The 17762-nt window shown below is 35.1% G+C and overlaps 1 protein-coding gene across 1 annotated transcript in view; it reads left to right on the forward strand.

The window, feature by feature from the left end:
• Nucleotides 1-17762, forward strand: part of ARHGAP15 (Rho GTPase activating protein 15) — a 630092-nt gene that overhangs the window by 323350 nt on the left and 288980 nt on the right. The window contains exons 7-8 of the mRNA XM_065880510.1: nucleotides 1666-1764; nucleotides 3064-3193. Coding sequence (XP_065736582.1) covers nucleotides 1666-1764; nucleotides 3064-3193 — 229 coding nt within the window. The remainder of the gene's footprint in view (nucleotides 1-1665; nucleotides 1765-3063; nucleotides 3194-17762) is intronic.

The raw sequence follows: 17762 nt of genomic DNA on the forward strand, positions 1-17762 counted from the left end.
TGGCGCAGTGGTTGAGAGTCCACCTGCCGAAGCAGGGGATACAGGTTCGTGCCCCGGTCCGGGAAGATCCCACGTGCCGCTGAGCGGCTGTGCCCGTGGGCCATGGCCGCTGAGCCTGCGCGTCTGGAGCCTGTGCTCCGCAACGGGAGAGGCCACAGCAGTGAGAGGCCCACGTACCGAAAAAAAAAAAAAAGAGTGATAGGCCCTGGTAATCTGTCAAATGCTAGTGTGGATAATTAAATTCCTCTTATTTTCTAATCTTTCACTTCTCATAATTTGAATGTACTTTGAATAGTTCCTTTTCTTACAATTGTAAAAAGTTGGAATCCAACTCACTCAAGAATGGTTGCATTGCAGCACTGAGTAATGTTGCATCTCTAAATAGTTTTTTCTAAAAATCAATGCAAATGAATATATATGTATGTGTGTAATCAAAGATTGCTTTAAAACTCCAGGATTATTGTCATTAAATGTTGCCATAAGAATCACTGAAACCTTCAGAGTGAGCTATTTGGGGTAATAATTGTCACTTTAATGATAGAATTACAGAGACATTTTGTAGCATGATTTGTGATTTTCTGAACTTGTGCCACATTTCAGCATTTACCTCCTATTTAGAGGAAGTAAGGCTGAGAAGAGGTGACTAGCTCCTGACTGAGTATTTTGAAATGTCAGTCCTCTAAACCTCTGAAGCTTTGCTGGATGTGTGACAGTAGTTGGGAAATGTTCATCTTCCTGTTGAAACAAAAAGTCATCAATACAAAGGGAAAATCTTCACAGTTCAGATTGATAGCTTAATACGAAGAGCGTGTCCACACCCACTCTAATCAAATTCTTGTCTAAGTAGTCCTTTATGTGTGAAATCAAGAGCATTGCTCTGTTTTCTGTAGGGCCACATTCTTCTCTCACAATTCCAGGGAGAAAAAGATTCCCTGCAATGAAAAACGTATAGTTGCATGCTAAATATTGCCAGCTACTTAACAGCCCTAAGAGTCTGGAACAGTAATGTTCATTTGATAAGTACTCTCCATGAGAGGTTCAAATATGTAAATGAACTTTTATTCTAATGTACTCCCTTTGTGGGGAAATTGGTCCTTTATTGCTTTCCAATAGGTCTTTATGATAGGAAAGTAGAAATAGCCAAATGTTATTCGTTAGAATGACCTTTCAGAAAAGTCTGCATTAGTCTCTTTGGTAAATAATCTGTTTTAGTGCCCTCCATAAAAGGAAATCAAATATAGAGATACTCTTTGATTTGAAAGAGACAAACAGGAAAGAGCCAAAAGTGCAGAATGAATTCTGACACACCCGGGTGCATTTTTCTGAGGTTCTGACTTAAGTGGATACTGTCTGCATTATTCTGAACTTCCTGGCTTGCTTTCTCCATGAGTTGGAGTAATTCAGCTTTAGGCCTACTCTGAGTTAATTGTTCTATTATTAAAACAATAATATATTGGTTATGACATGAAAAAATCGTTTATAGAGAGCAGTTCAAAATGATCCTAGTCTCCCAGTTTCCAGAAAGACAATTACTGGAATACAAGAAAATATCTGAGTATATTAAAGTGTGTTTTTTAAAAAACTATATATTTTTTAATGTAAGAGATCTATTTTTTTTAATATGGTTTGCTTACCTCTCAATTTTTTTTTTTTTTTTTTTTTTAGATCACAACAGTATCAGGAAATGAGTTCCTTCTGCAGTCAGATATTGACTTCATCATATTGGATTGGTTCAATGCTATCAAAAATGCAATTGACAGATTGGTATGTATTTGTTTTGACTGTTACCTTTATTAATTAGAATGTAGTCATTTAAATCTATTGCTTAGGCATAAGCACACATGCATTTAAGTAGATCCTATGAATTGAGAGTTAGTAAGTTATTTTAAGTTTAAGTTGTCCACGAAAACCAATTTCAGTAGAGAGGATTTGTGGAACTAAATGTCATTTGATTTCTCTCTTTCAAAAACACAGTGCATTCATTTTTTTTCTGAAATAACACAGACATTCATTCACTGAAGGCTGTAAAAAGCACACAAGAACTTAATAACTACTGAATTTTTACATTTTCAGTTTATGCAATCTATAATACATATTCTTAAAAATAAATATCAATGTATTTAAGCCCATACTCACTGTTACAATACCAGTAAACAATAACCCTTTGTATTGATTTTCATTGTTCTTCCAGCTAAGCTAGATTGTTCTTCTCATGAAAATTACGTATCTAGAACTTCATGAAATTACCCTAAATTCACACATTTAGAGTATGTTCTTAAAAGAGTCAAATTATTTAAAACTACTCATTTTATACTGTTTCTCAACCAAACATCTTACTTTAGGACACTAATATTTGCAAAATCTTGAGAAGAAAATATTCTTGAGCGCTTTTAATAATGTATACAAAAACTACAACATTTTTGTGTAATTTTACTGTGATTTAATCACACACTTCCATTATATAACTTTGGGATCAAAACTTTAAAAAATAAAATAACAAATTGACTTTTCCCCATCATCAATATAGTTCCCTTATCCAGGCACACATGAGTACTCATGCACACACACACACACACACAGATTGCTGTTGTCATTAAGAGTGGACTCTGGAGTCAAACTTCCTGCATTTGAAAGTTTGAATCCAGGTTCTATCATTTACTAGCTGTGTGGCCTTAGGCAAATTACTTATCTCTTTTGGCTTCAGTCTCCTTGTCTGGAAAATAAGGATAATAATAATAATACCTACTTCATAGGATTACTGTGATGATTGAGTTAATGCATGGAGTGCTTGGGGTACACACAGCATTTAGTAAGTTTTATATATATATATATATATATATATATATATATATATATATATATATATATATGTATGTGTGTGTGTGTGTGTGTGTATATATATATATATAATTATTAAATTTGAAAATTGAGCTTAGCTTAGGGGCCCTATTCCAAAATAATTATCTTATTTCAAACTTCTCTTTAACAGCAAAATAGATCACAGAACTATTCAGTGCATTTTTTCTTCCTTGTAAAATTATCCCATCTAATTGTCATTTCCAGCCAAAGGATCCAAGTAGTCCTTCAAGAAACCTGGAATTATTTAAAATTCAGAGATCCTCCAGTACTGAACTACTAAGTCACTATGATAGTGATATAAAAGAACAGAAACCAGAGAACAGGAAATCTTTAAGTAAGTATTTTCTTTTGACTTGCTCATTTTAACTCTGTTTAAATGCAGTGCTTATGAAATATAAATACATTGAAATGAGATTTGAGCCAAACTCATACTACTCATGGAAGATTCGTAGCCATTTTCTGGCCAGGGATTCATGCACTGGAGGGCAGTCTGGGCGCTTTGCATGCGTCATTGTTGGTAATGCCTTTTGAAAAAATAATTGTTCCAAGGTCATGGTCTCTGCTTACAGCAAACCTCTGAATCTCTGAGTAATAACCATGGCGTTCAGATTGGTGATTGATTTTGAGAGTGGGAAATGTCAAGTGTCTCCAAACCTTGGTAAGCTGACTATTTGATTTCCATACATTAAAAGATATATGAGTGACCAGCATAGTTGGCTCAACATAAACCAACAGACTATGCAACTTTGTACACTTTTAGACCACCAGAAAGATTTAGAAATATGGAATGTGGATTAGATGTCCTCCAAGGTCACATCTATTTCTAATATTCTAAAAGAAATGAATTTGAAATGAAAAGGACCAGTCTGTCCACTTATATAGTGACCTTGAGCATATCTCTTAACCTTCTTCACTCTGATTATTCCTCAATAAAGGGAGTTATGAAAAAGTGTCGTGCATATCTCACAGAGTTGACATGAGTCTCAGCTTCCTAAAAGAACAAGTAGATATCTCTGGAATTAGAGAAAAACAATTTCCCAAAGTCTTGTAAATTATAATACCTTTCTTGCATCATCTGTCTACCTACACTGAATCTTCTGACTCACCATTTTTTCTGCAATTTCCCTCTGACCGAAGATCAGTGTAGTTATATCCTAGCTTTTTGAACTTAAGGAGAACTCAGTAAGTAGAGAAAGGCTGATTATGGAATATCTCCTTATCTACATATGTATATGAGTAAATATGCTAGATGACCATATGTGTAGATACACATATTTGTGTGCATTAGAGAATATTATACATATTTATACATAAATGTACATGTACATTCACCCACATGACAAGAAAGAGGGAAACTATTTATATGTGATACTGTATCTTCCAAATCTAAATTATTAGGAACCCAAATCTAGAAACAGCATGACAACTTTGAATAAGAGCACCCTTTCAAAACTGTCATTATTCAAAGAACCATACCATAGTTTCAACAACTGTTAGGTACATATTTAGGTAGCAGTTGTGTTAACTTAGAGCTTAAAATTATCAGTGTTAATGTCTTGGACTGTATGGTGCTTTCCAAATTATTTGTGGAAGATAAACAATGCCATTTTTAAAAGTTTTCCATATGATGGTACAGTTTGAAGTTATCTCATTTGAAGATTTCTCTTGAATTCCTGGTCAGTCATTGTCCCTCTTGACTTCATATGGGATCAGACATATGATTTTAGAATTAGAATTCAACTGTGAGTACATAATTAATGTTAACTACGTAAACATTTGTAGTGGATATAAAAGGATGCATGAGGCAATGAGCAGTAGCTCTGGAATCTCAGATATAATTGCTGGTTTGGAGGAGACCGTGGCACATTTCTGAAGCCTAAAGCTCAGGAGAAAATAAAGGTTTATAAAAGTGTGTGTGAGAAACATTGAGGTAAATGGATTTTGTATTCAGCAATAGTCACTTGAAATGTTTTCAGACCATACTGGGGAAAAAAATTCCTACAGGTAGAATACCAGCCGCTTCTCTTTAGAATTTATTTTTAACTGGGAAAGACAGTTATTTGTCTACTTTGGGCTTAAATTCGATCCTGTCTAAAGACAAGGAAAGAGACATATGATTCATTCTATTCATTTCAAAATGTATTTAACTGTATAATGACCTCATATTCACCTTTTTCTATGCAGTTAAAAAGTAATGATAGCTAGCAAATACTGAGTACTTACTATTCAGGCATTGTTCTAAGTGCTTGTCTTATATTGATTTACTTAATCCTTCTACTAACCCAATGACATAGGTACCATTATTAACCCTATTTTATCGATGAGGAAACTGAGGCACAGAAAATTAGAGCAGCTTGTACAAAAAACAAGTTATGGAGACAAGTTTCAAACCCAAGCAAACCGATATTAGAGTCTGTGCTTTTAACCATCATACTATAGTGAAGTGAACAAATAAAAGGTAAACTTAGTTTATATCAACCTTGGCCTTGGGTGGAAATATTACATTAAAGATGAGATCCATATAAATCAATAAACTTAAATAGGGACCCAAAAACATATTAGCAAAAGAATTAAAACCAGATGTTGCCTTTGGACTTTGATTTCACTGTTAAACTAAAAGGGTCATTTAATCTTTACTGCTAGCCCTAATTTTAGAAAATGCTTCGTTACTGTATTTTGGTGGATATTTATAGTTGTAAGCCTTTTTTAGGACTAGTATATTTTTTGCAACGTAGGATACAGTTAGTATCCATCTAATACTTTGAATGAAGTTCATTTGGTATTTACATATTCATTTTCATTTGAAAGGCATAATGATTGACCCACCCACACAATATCAAATTAGCTACGCATTTAAAATAGTGATTGGCATATTTTATATTTGATGCTTTTTAAAATATTTTTTCAAGTAGGAAATACGCTCTGTGAAACCCCTCTGATCTCAGTCCCAGATTTGAGCACCCAAACTTAGGTTTTTAAAGCATGCATTCGGTTTTATGTCACCCTCTTGAGATTAAATAATTATGTGGAGTTAGAGAGTCACAGTGTCTCCTTCCTTATTAGCAGTCTAAGAACAAACTTTATTGTCAGTTTGCTGCCTTTGGCTTACTGTGCCCTTGATGTTCCCACGAGTTTTGTCGCCAAGATTGTAGACAGATAAAGCCAGAATTACTTTTTTTAAAGGCATGTGAACATCATTAGCAGCTAACAGGTGGTCATTTCATTGTCCAGTTTCTCTGTATAACATGGGAAAAAAAATATGTACTTTCAGTGAGTGAATCAGAAAATTAAGTGCTTAAATATACTTTCCTTTTTAAAATATGATTCTAACCTGCCAACACTATTAAGTACTAATCAGATATTTTAAGATATCAGTTGAGTCTAACAGACAAGAAGCCAGAAAATTCAATGTAAGGGCCAAATCACTGTGGGAAATTCAGGACACCAGCATGGGATGAGAGTGGGAGAGCAGCTCTCCAGGGAAGGCTGTTATGGAAAGTGGAGAGTCAGTCAAAGAAAATGCTAACATATTTTTCCGAGGAAAGAGAAGTGTCTTCCACTGATGGCAAAGAGGAAAAGCTCAAATATAAATCCAAGAAACCTTGGAGAGCTTTCTGAACTTTTCTGAGCTTTACTTTCTAGATCTATAAAAATGGATCTAATACTGTCCTTGCAGGATCAAGGTGAGAATGTGAAATTAGATATGTAAATACTTAGCTCACAGCAGGCACTCAATAAGTAGGAGCTCTTATTATTACCCTCTATGTCCCCAAGCAGATGGCACCAAACTAGGGCATGAGCCAAGGGTGGTGTCTGATAGAAGACTGGAGCAAGGCATATATACTTGACATCTTCTCTCTGAGTGTAGAGGAAATAGGGGAAAGGAGCCAGAACTGGATATGGGAGTTATGGCTGCAAAAATCTAAATATGAGCAGCTGGTCTTTTCCCTGGCGACTCCCTAGGTGAAAATGGCAGCCAGGGCATTCTTGGGAGCAGCACACCAGGAACTAACACAAGGGAGCCAAGAAATACTCTTGATTCATTTATGCCCAGAAGAGCAGTTCATTAAGAAATTCCAGTTGATGGAAAGGATTCAGCATCTAGCCATTTCACCATTGCTTTAGCCATACCTCTAGTTTATTCCCTCATTCATGTATTTATTATTTTTCATTAATAGATATATCTGAAGCCACACCACTAAAATTCCTGGCTCCACACATCTGTACTTTAAACTTTTAAAAATTATTTTTGTATTTAGATTATGCTGTAGGAGTAGTATATCTCATACTAATCAATTGCTAAGCTGTAAATCCATGTATGGAAATCTTGAATAAGTTTATACAAAATTGATACTTAGCATTATAAATAAACACCCCAAAATGAACATAAGGTAGAAGAATAAAATCAAAAGTAATAGAACCGAAAGGAAATGGGTTTCCTATTAACTGTCTTTTGATGAAAGCATCATAAAAACCAAATGTATTCTGGGTGAAATCCTAAAAGTATTTTAGATATGGATTTCCTAATTCCACAGCTCCTTAGTGATGTATGTAACAAGAACATATGTACAAGGCTACAGGAATAAAGATAAGAATGGAAAAATTGGATTGAGATATTTATACAGTGCAGAAAATGAAAATGCTTGTGAAACTTTAGTGATATTTTTGTTTAAAAATTTGCCTGCAAAATAATAATGGTCATGCCAAGTGAAAACAAGTGTGATAGAGAAGACAGCTAATTTTTGTGCTAATCTAAATAATTATAATACTGGCCATCCACAACTGTATGTAGACTAACTTCTGAAAATCCAATTGTAAACTGATGGCTTAGACCTCAACACATTTTCATAAGGAAACCATGTACTAGCCCCAAAAGCACACTTGAATCTTATGCAATCATTTTGAATGTTGTTTCTAGGGAACAGTTCATTCTGAGTTTGTTGCACCTCTGTCCTAGGAGCTCTGCCTTCCCAGTAGCATTGCTTTCCATCTGGTTTCCCTTTTTCTCCTCCCCCCACCCTTACACCAACTCCACCAATGCAATCAGGATTCTCAGAATGGCTTTGGCCAGGAGATTCCTGGACCCTGAAAATCCCCAGTGATGACAAGGAGGGAATGCAAGGCCTCCAAGCCAGAAGAAATAGTTAGAAAAGGAGAGAATGAAGGACTGGAGAGGAAGTTTTTGCAGCATGGGTGGGGAAGGGAGTCCTCAGCAAGGTCAGATGTTCTTTGTAAGACATGTATGTAATGAGAGATTAGTCTGGCATTGTCCCAAATGTTAACATTTGTTGAATCTAGGTGGTATCTATAGGAGTGATCAGGATACTGTTGTTTTCTGTATGTTTGAAAGTTTCACAATTAAAAACTGGAGTATATACACACATATACACACACACACAATTAGGCATTACTCATGTTCACAATTCAATAAAAGAATATATACATTTTCTAATTGTAATTTGAAAATTTTAAGAGAAAAGTCAAATTTTCTGAGTATGAGTTACATTAAGACCTCTTTAAATGTAAAACATTGATAAATCACTGTTTTCCTATTTTTTCTCCAAAAGCCAATATATTTTTTCTTGTGACTATTGTGACCTTTCCGGTAACTATATAATTAACAAAATTTATTAAAATGTTCATTATTATCCGAAATGGAAAAGTCATACTAGTTTCCTGGATAAATACGTAATTAGCAATTGTTCAAAACATATTGTGAGGCCTGTTCTGGAGAGTCATATAAATACATATGTTAAAGTTTCTTCTTATTAAGAATTTTGTATAAAACAGCCTAATCTTGCCAATGCATGAAAATAGTAAGATGAATAAGCCATCTGCCAAGAAAATGAAAACAATATTAAAATTGCACAAAGAAATTATATCTAGCTCTGAAGAAACAGAAAAGCTCTTACCTGGACACACACACAAAAAATCATAATAGTTGTGTAGAATATTATGGGTAAACGTGTTGTCAGAAAGATCCAGATTCAGATAAGGTGGTCAATTATCTGATTCTTTTTTTTCCCACTAAAATCAATATTGGTACCCTGGCACCAGTTTCATTCAATATCCACCTGAGAAAAATAAACTATTGAACTGAAGTGTGAAAATAAAAATAAATTTGTTTTACTAAAGTTATGTTGACTTAAAAAAAACCCACACAGTGTGAGAGTTTTATTTGGGACAAAATGAGGACTGCAGCCCGGGAGACAGCATCCCAGATAGCTCTGAGAAACTGCTCCACAGAGGCAGGGGGCAAGGTCGGTATATATGTGATTTTGGTGAAGGGGAATACATGCAATCAAGCACATATTTTTTACAGACGGTTTCTGCTAGTCCCGTGCAGGTTACTGCTAGTCACAAGGAGCAGAGGTCACCATGAAAGATTTTAGCACTTTTCCAGATATGAAGAGATACAAGAATTGGGGTCATAAAATTGGCTCCTGAAAATATCTAACTATCTGAAGACCTGTTCTGCCAGTTTTTGCCAGAGCACAGCATGCCTCATTTCTGCTCTCCCCACCGAACTCCTTTCAGGGGGTGTTGAAAGTCAGCAGCTGCAGCAACACATGATTTAATCCTTGTAGAGGTAGATGGCAAGTGCCAATAGAAAATGCCAGTTCGTAGTTGACATTTAAGAAACAATATCTAAGGAACGGTGAGTGTCAGCTGTCTTCTTGATTGTTTCCCACAGGTTAAGGGAGTTCTTTATTTCAAAATATTCCAGTTTGGTGAAGAAAAAAATGAAAAGTTTTAAAAGAAAATTTACATTGCCAAAGCTGGAAGAGTTAAACATTATGAGAAAAACAAAACAAACAGTAAAGATTAAATGCACACTTGATAATCAGACATCTGAATTACTTTGTCAAAACAGTATTATTTAATTTAAAAAAACAAAAAAAAAACCCAGTATTATTCACGAAGGTTCCAGGGCTTCACTGAGGCACTGTGTGACCACAGCAATTGTTCTGACATGTGTTTCCAAGACAGTTAGCAGCAATTCAAGTTTCCTGGGACCTATAGATTACAGTCTCTTCAAAACATTCAGTTCTCCGTGAATCATTGGATAAGAGGACTTAGTTATAAGCTGAGCAAAGGATGTTCTGATTAATCTCTTCCTTCCCATCTAAGGGGTTGATGTCGCTCTCTGACCTTTCAGTGTCCATTGTCATGTATCTTGTAGCATCAGCTACTCTGAAAGTCTATCTAACCCTATCAGCACTCAAGCACTAGATCACCGCATCTCCTCTTGACCCTGGCAGTAACTCCCTGACCATATTTCCCCTTAGATGAACTGCATTTAATCAATTTCTGATTTCATTAGGTCAAATGGCATCTTTCTTTCAATAATAGGCCAGATCCAGAGGGCTGTTTGCTGTAACTCTCCAGCAATACTTCCTCAGCATGAATATACTACTGTGATTGTAAACGATAGAAAAAAATGTCCTTTGATCTTCTCTGAAAGTTTCTCCTCTCTTTATTCCATGACCCTAGAATGGGCATATATTAATATTTTCTTGTAAAGTTAGGTATATGATATTTGTTTACTGGTGTCATGTCAAGTTTAAAGTATCTTAGCTAAACATGATATTTAAAGCATTCTTACAGTGAATCCCTGTGCAGAAAAAAGCATTCTTTTGAATGCAAATGATCAATTCTTTCTGTATACAGAATTTATTTGGTATACTCCTTTTTGTTTCTGGAGTGCAGGAATAATGCTACTTTTCTTCAAAATCCTAAAAAAAAAAAAACTTTGATTTTTAATGCATTTATTTGGGTGTCCCCCAAAAGTATGCTTAGGGAAAACATTTAACTGTAAACATGTATAATCGATGAGATTTTCTTGGAAAATAAGTTTATTTCTCATTACTCATAGTAAAGCCCACATCCATGTAAGGAAAATCAGGTATTGCTTTCCTCCCAAAGTATGAGTTGTATCCAAAAATACCAGCTCTTTCCATCGAAATGCAATAAAATGTGATCTATAACATTAGGAATCTTAGCTTCCTTCAAGAAATGGCTTATGAATGTCTGGAGAATGGTGAATCAGTCTGCCAATTCATCTTTCTCTGATTATTTAAATAGAACCTAAATACTCCTGCTACCCAATTTCAGTAATGTAAATATACCCTTTTTGTATACAAAATCAATTGGCCTAAAAAAATAGAGGTAAAATAGGAGATGCGATGGCTAAATACAAAATGTAGGACTGGGATAGTGCCGCCAGAGATGGTGACCTCCAAACTGAAGTCAAAGGTTAAGAACAATTTCTAATTAAATTACTGCATTTGGAATGGCTCAAGTCCAAGTTCCTCAATAGAAAGCTATCACTGAGTCCCCTTCTCCAGTTTTTTTCCCACCTCTCTCTGACCCATGATTTATGTTCCAGGAAAATGACAGTTATAATCCCTGATGCACGCTACTCTGTGCTGATGTTTATATTTAAATCAGTGTCTTCTCTTTGCTAAATTAACATCCTGTTCGACTCAGCTCAAGCCACACCTCCTCCAAAAAGCTTTCCCAAACCTCTGTGGTGAGTTAGGAGATCCTTAGTACTCAGTGCATATCTCTACCATTTCAGTAGCCAAAGTGTGTTACAACAAGCTAATTATCCATGTCTGTTTGTCCACTAGACTGCCAGACTCTAAAGAGAACTCTAGTTTACCTTTATCTGCAACTGTCAGAGTGGCTTGATGATATTTGAGAGTACTCAAAATGTGCAGTGTTAAATTAGTGAATGAATGGATGAGGATATTCAAATGGCCATTATCAATGTACTTCTCATTCTGTGCTAAAAATGAAGATAAAATTGCTCAAACATTTTTAGGAACAATAATGGATTATTTCTTCATCCTGACTACTTGTACTGGTTTGGTATTTTAAGGTCACTATTTGTATGTCTCTCTTAGTTTTCTCTTAGAACTGTAAATCTCAAAGCAATGGTATATTTTTGCAGGTCTCATGTACTGTACCTAGCAAAGTCACGTATAAGTAAGTGTTTTATCATTCAATGAGGATAAAAGTGACTAAGATTTTGGGGAGAGAAAAGAGAAAATCCTAATCCCTTTGCTTAAAGTTACTGTCCTCTCAGTATCTTTCTATCATGCATTCTAGCCTTCTATTTTTTTTTAATAGATCTTTATTGGAGTATAATTGCTTCACAATACCATGTTAGTTTCTGTTACACAACAAAGCAAATCAACCATATGCATGCATATGACCCCATATCCCCTCCCTCTTGAGCCTCCCTTCCATCCTCCCTATCCCATCCCTCTAGGTGGTCACAAAGCACGGAGCTGATCTCCTTGTGCTATGCTGCTGCTTCCCACCAGCCAACTATTTTACATTCTGTAGTGTATATATGTCGATGCTACTCGCACTTCTCCCCAGCTTCGCCCTCCCACCCCATGTCATCAAATCCATTCTCTATGTCTACGTCTTTATTCCTGCCCTGCAACTAGGTTCATCAGTACATTGTTTTTTTCCCCAGATTCCATATATATGTGTTAGCATACGGTATTTGTTTTTCTCTTTCTGACTTACTTCACTCTGTGTGACAGACTCTAGGTCCATCCACCTCACTACTAATAACTCAATTTTGTTTCTTTTTATGGCTGAGTAATATTCCATTGTATACATGTGCCACATCTCCTTCATCCATTCATCTGTTGATGGACATCTAGGTTGGCACTATTTACAATAACCTTCTATTTTATTTGAGAGAATCACTCTGGTTCATAATTATTCTTGATGCTGTTCTGTGGGCTCTGACTTAGAATTTTCAAGGCTGTATTGGAGGCGAGAAAGAAGAAGACACTCTATAATGTACAAAAAAGATAGTAGTTTTGATAATTTTTAGAAGACTCTGAGAATAGTTTTCTTTAAGGTCAGCATATTTATAAAAATCCAGTAATTTTATAAAAATCCACACAAAAGTTAGAAAAGTGTTGTATGCACCTTCTTCAAAAGGTTGTATGGGATTGTGTCAGAAATTTGTGTCTAACAATCGGGTATTTTAAGTACAATTCTTACCGCCAAGATAAGCTAACTATAAGATTTGGACAAGTTTCTTAAGTTTCCAGAAACTGACTTTTCAGATAAATACAGTGGATAATTTTTATATAAATATAAAGCATATATACAATATTATATGATCTAAGGAGATAATAATATATTAGATCTAAGAATAATGTATATACTAGATCTAAAATATATCTAAGAACTATGTAGATTTATATTACAATATAAATATTAGATAATGATTTCTAAATGGGTGTACTCTGAGTAAAATAATCATGACATTTGTCTACTATAAGTTCATCAAATTTTCTCTTTAGAGATATAGCAGGAATGCACTTTGCCACTGATTTGAACAGTTGGCGAAATCAGATCAAACAAATGCATAATTTATCAAAGGCTTAATTTTTTAATATCTTCATTATTCTATTGACTCATAGCATTATGTACACTTTTATCTCTGTTTTATTAAGGGATTCCGAGTGTTATGGGGAATAAACCCTTGGTTTTCCATTCCTGAGTGTGAGCCTGATGTTATGGCAATCTCTAGAGATTAAATGTCATGAAGTGTCAGTTGCCTTTTCATTCTTGCATAAAAGAGCAAAATGATACAATGGTAGAGTTTTGACAGAAAGTTATGTAATTTCACTTAAAAACAAGGAAAGATATTGTTTAATTTTAATGTTTTATATATATGTGTGTGTGTATATATATATATATATATATATTAGAACCAAGCCAAATGTCATAACACATCTGGTGATGAAGAGATAGCTTTTCTTTTTTTTTTTTTTTTTGCGATAGCTTTTTTTGACTAAAGTAAAACTATCAAACCCACATGAATACAGAGCCACTTATACAGAGTAAAGTGAAAGATGCTTAAGATCTGCTCTCACCAAAGCACACTCTATTGACAGACTGGTAAGCATTCCAGGATGCCTCCTAGGCCCACTCTATCTGAATGAAGGGGGTTGATATGTGGGAGGGGCAACCCTAGCTGACCAAGGTTTCTGTCATCTGCTGAAGCCAGGATCTCCCTGTTCCATTAGCTTGCAAGTGCCTGAGGGTATAAATCATGACCTTCTGATGATTACTCCTCGTCATCCCCGCTACCTAAGGGCGGAGTCCGAAATATATTGGTGTTCAATATTAAATGTCTGACTGAGTGAGTAAATAAATGATAGAGTGAGTGAGCTGAAAAAAAAGAAAACAATTTTGAATTTTATGTATGAGAAATGAAGGGAAAGGTTGAAATGTGAGGCACTGACCTCTTGATGGGTGTTTTATTTGGATTCCTTCAGAAACAGTCCCTGAGACAAAGATTTGAGTGTAGGTAATATTTTTGGGAAGTCATCCCTGGAAATACAGGTAGGAGATTGGGGTGTGGAGAGAACCAGGGAAAGGAAGGCAACAAAGGAAAATATAAGTTACCTGGAGTTTAATACTGCTATGAAATGCTGGGAGTTTTTCAGGTTGAGAAGACAGGAATGGCAGAGAAGAAAATGGGTACGTATTAAGATAGGAAAGAAAGAACTATTAGAGCATAACATGTTTGGAGAACACCCTAGACTGGCGAGCCTGTAATACACAAAACATTAGGGCAACAACTGGAGATCAGATTGGAAATGAGCAGGAAACATTGGCAAAGAGTCTTGCACAGAATGCTAAGAAATTTTGATTTATACTATAAGTAATGGGTGCCTAGTGACAGACTTTTATGCAGGCAGGCAGGAGACATTTACAGATCTGATATTCAGAGTGATAATTTTGGCAGAAATGTGGAAAATGGCAAAGAGACAGGTAGCACAAAAAAAGTGAAAAATCAGAGATAAGGAGATACATCAGGAAACTATTACAGTGGACCAAGTAACGTAATACGGGCTGAAACTAGGTAATTAGAGTGGAGAAGGGAGAAAATTCCAGAGATTTCTGAGGGGATATTGACAGGTTTTCTTGATATGTATTGGGAAGATTCTTGGCAGTTCCCAACTACCCATTGCTTCTGTGGTTAGGATAAAAGGAACATCAGGATGCCTAGGAGTTCAACAGAATTGGCATCCTGTGTCTCGTTCTTTTAGGATCTTGCTAAGATTCTTGTACTTAAAGTATGGTCTGTGGATCAGCAGCAACAATATCACTTGGGAGCTTATCAGGAAATACAGAATCCGGAGCCCCATCCCAACCCTACTAAACGGAATCTCTGTTTTAACAGGTGATTTATATGCATATTAAATTTTGAGAAGGACGCTCCCATATGACAAAAATAATTTCTCTAAGTACTTTTTTGGAAGTCTTGAGACAGAGAGTGGCCTTTGAGACTTTGACAAGACCTACTTATGTAGAAGAGCTATCTGGTCTGCCTTTATGTAAAATAACCCTACACGTGGTTATTATCACGTTGGCCATGCCATGGCACTGATTTTGGATGGTGAGTACTTATTTCATCTCACCAACCCCTTTCAACCCCTAATTGCAGACTAACTGAGACAGAACCGACTTACACTTTCCTTACAGCTTTTGCCTGTGCAAACACCCAAGTCATGAACTCTGAATTATCCATGTCAAAAAGTCAACAGCTCTAGCCAAACAACAGCCACAATAATGAAAATTTAGCCAAGAATAAACTACCCTCACCAAGACAAACAGCCAAGAAACCAAAGCTCCAAACAATTCCTTGGAAGTGATTCACGAATTCCCTGGATGTGCTCACGTGCAAAGTCCATCTGAAAGGCTATTTACCTCTTATTTTCCATTTGACTCTTATGGGAGCACACAGTCTCATACATAGCCTTCTTTTTGTTATTTTTCTTCTCCAAATGCAAGAATTATAGTATTTTATGGCTTAAATGTCTTTTATTTTAATGTTGTTCTTGGGTACCTGAATTCATTTCTCATTGGCCTTTCAGGTCATATGTCATAATTCTGAATGAGTCACGATATAGCTGTTTCACTTATAGAGTAAGTTTATCTGTTGTGCCTGCCAAAACAATCAAGGCCTACCAGCTTGCACGTTAGTGAAGTAGTTTAGAAAAATTGCCAAAAAAAAAAGTAGGCTCACAATTTAGTGATCAAAAAGTAAAGGATAGATTCCAAATAAAGTCTGATTACTCCTTCTGGTAGTATGAAATTTCATTCACCAGGAAGAGGTAATAATAACTATCTCGGAAATAAAGCATCATTTTCTCAGATCCACCTTTATTTATTCTAGGAAGTGCAAACTGTGCTGGGCAAATGATAATCTTTTCTAAGTAAGAATCTTTCTTACAAATTTGCCCCTAAATGCCCAGTCTTTTAAAAACTTGTTGGATAGTAATGAGACAGATAGAAAGAGTATCCTCAAAATTTTAGTAGTGCCTGGATACACTTCACTTAGTTTTATTACTCCAGGACGGCTTACGTAAGAATAATTAATCTTCTTTATTTTTCCTCGTCAGTACCTAGGTTTGTTATTGAGGTTCCATGCCTTATTTTTAAATTGGACATAACTGATTTCACTGAAGGTTTTGACTGAGAACCCATACAATTTTTGCTTAACTCATTTTTATTGAACAAAATCTTGAATTTTAGTCAAGAAGCATTAGATATTAATCACATGCAAGTGGAATCATTAAAATTTCCTTTACCTTCCAGAATAACAATAGCAGGTCATTACAGAATCATAAGAAGTGAGCTCACTTAATACTCTTAACAATTACATAAAAGCAGTCATTTTCATAAGTCTTAGAAGAAGCTTTTAACTATTACTTGAAGAGCATATTGGAATATTAGAATGTATTATGTTGTGTTATTATAGATGTGGCTTGTGAATTGAAAAAAAGTGTTCTCTCACTCAAGACTCTTAGAAGTTATCCTTTTCAGCTTGAATAGTTTTGTTTAACACAGTTTGTGATTATATTTTTTACATGGCAAGTAGAGACCTTTTTGCTGAAATATTCCAGTATCGTTTCTTAATTATTACAATCTTAACTTTAGAGAAAATTAGAGGAGAAACGCAATATTTTCGACTGCAGTTAAGTACAACAATTGGTGATACTTAATTTAAGGTGAGTCAGTTTAGAGGAAAAACTAAAACAAATCCCTCCTCTAAATTATTATCGCCTTTCTCCTTCCTTTTCTTGTAACCACTTCTCGTCTTTGACTTTGAAACCCAACATTTTAAACTCGGTTCTTATTTCAGTGGGCTAATCCCCTTTCATAAATCATGCTCAAGAGCTGAAATAATTTGCACATCATTTAAAGAGTATTTGCTTTGAAATATTCACCTCAAGCCCTTTGTATATCCTTTCTCTCTAAAGATGTGTAGTATTTGTTTTGTTCTCTGAGGTATAAAAGACCTGGATAAACTTTATTCCTGTTGTTTCAAGATTAGTTAACGAAAATGCATATTAATTCAGCAGGAACTGGAACAAACCTCAGTAAAGATGATCATACATATGCCTCTTGGGAATAGCAAAGTACAAAATGTCAGTCTTCAAATCTCCTCGGACTTGCTCAAAAGAGCATTGAGGGATTTAAATTTCCAGAATATGTCTACAAATGTATTTTCTTTGTTGTGGAGAACAGGAGCTATATTGATTATTTTTCCCCAGAAAATTGATTCTAATTTGTATTTGAACAAAAACTAAGCTATTTACAAAGTAGCTCTTCCAGAATACAGAGAAAAACTGTCACAGAAAAGGTAAATTTAACATCAACAAATTATAGTCCTGACATGCCACTAAATTTTTAATTTCTTTTGTTTCAGGCATCAAATCCCAAAATAAAATTTAACAGAACACACCTTTTTTTCTAAAAACAAGTGGAATTGAAAGGACCTCATAAAATCAGAATTAAACATATTTAAGTAAAGTTCAAGGATACATTTAAACATATAAACTCAAATTTTC

This window comes from Phocoena phocoena, chromosome 7 (assembly GCF_963924675.1).
Source record: "Phocoena phocoena chromosome 7, mPhoPho1.1, whole genome shotgun sequence".
Taxonomy (NCBI): domain Eukaryota; kingdom Metazoa; phylum Chordata; class Mammalia; order Artiodactyla; family Phocoenidae; genus Phocoena; species Phocoena phocoena.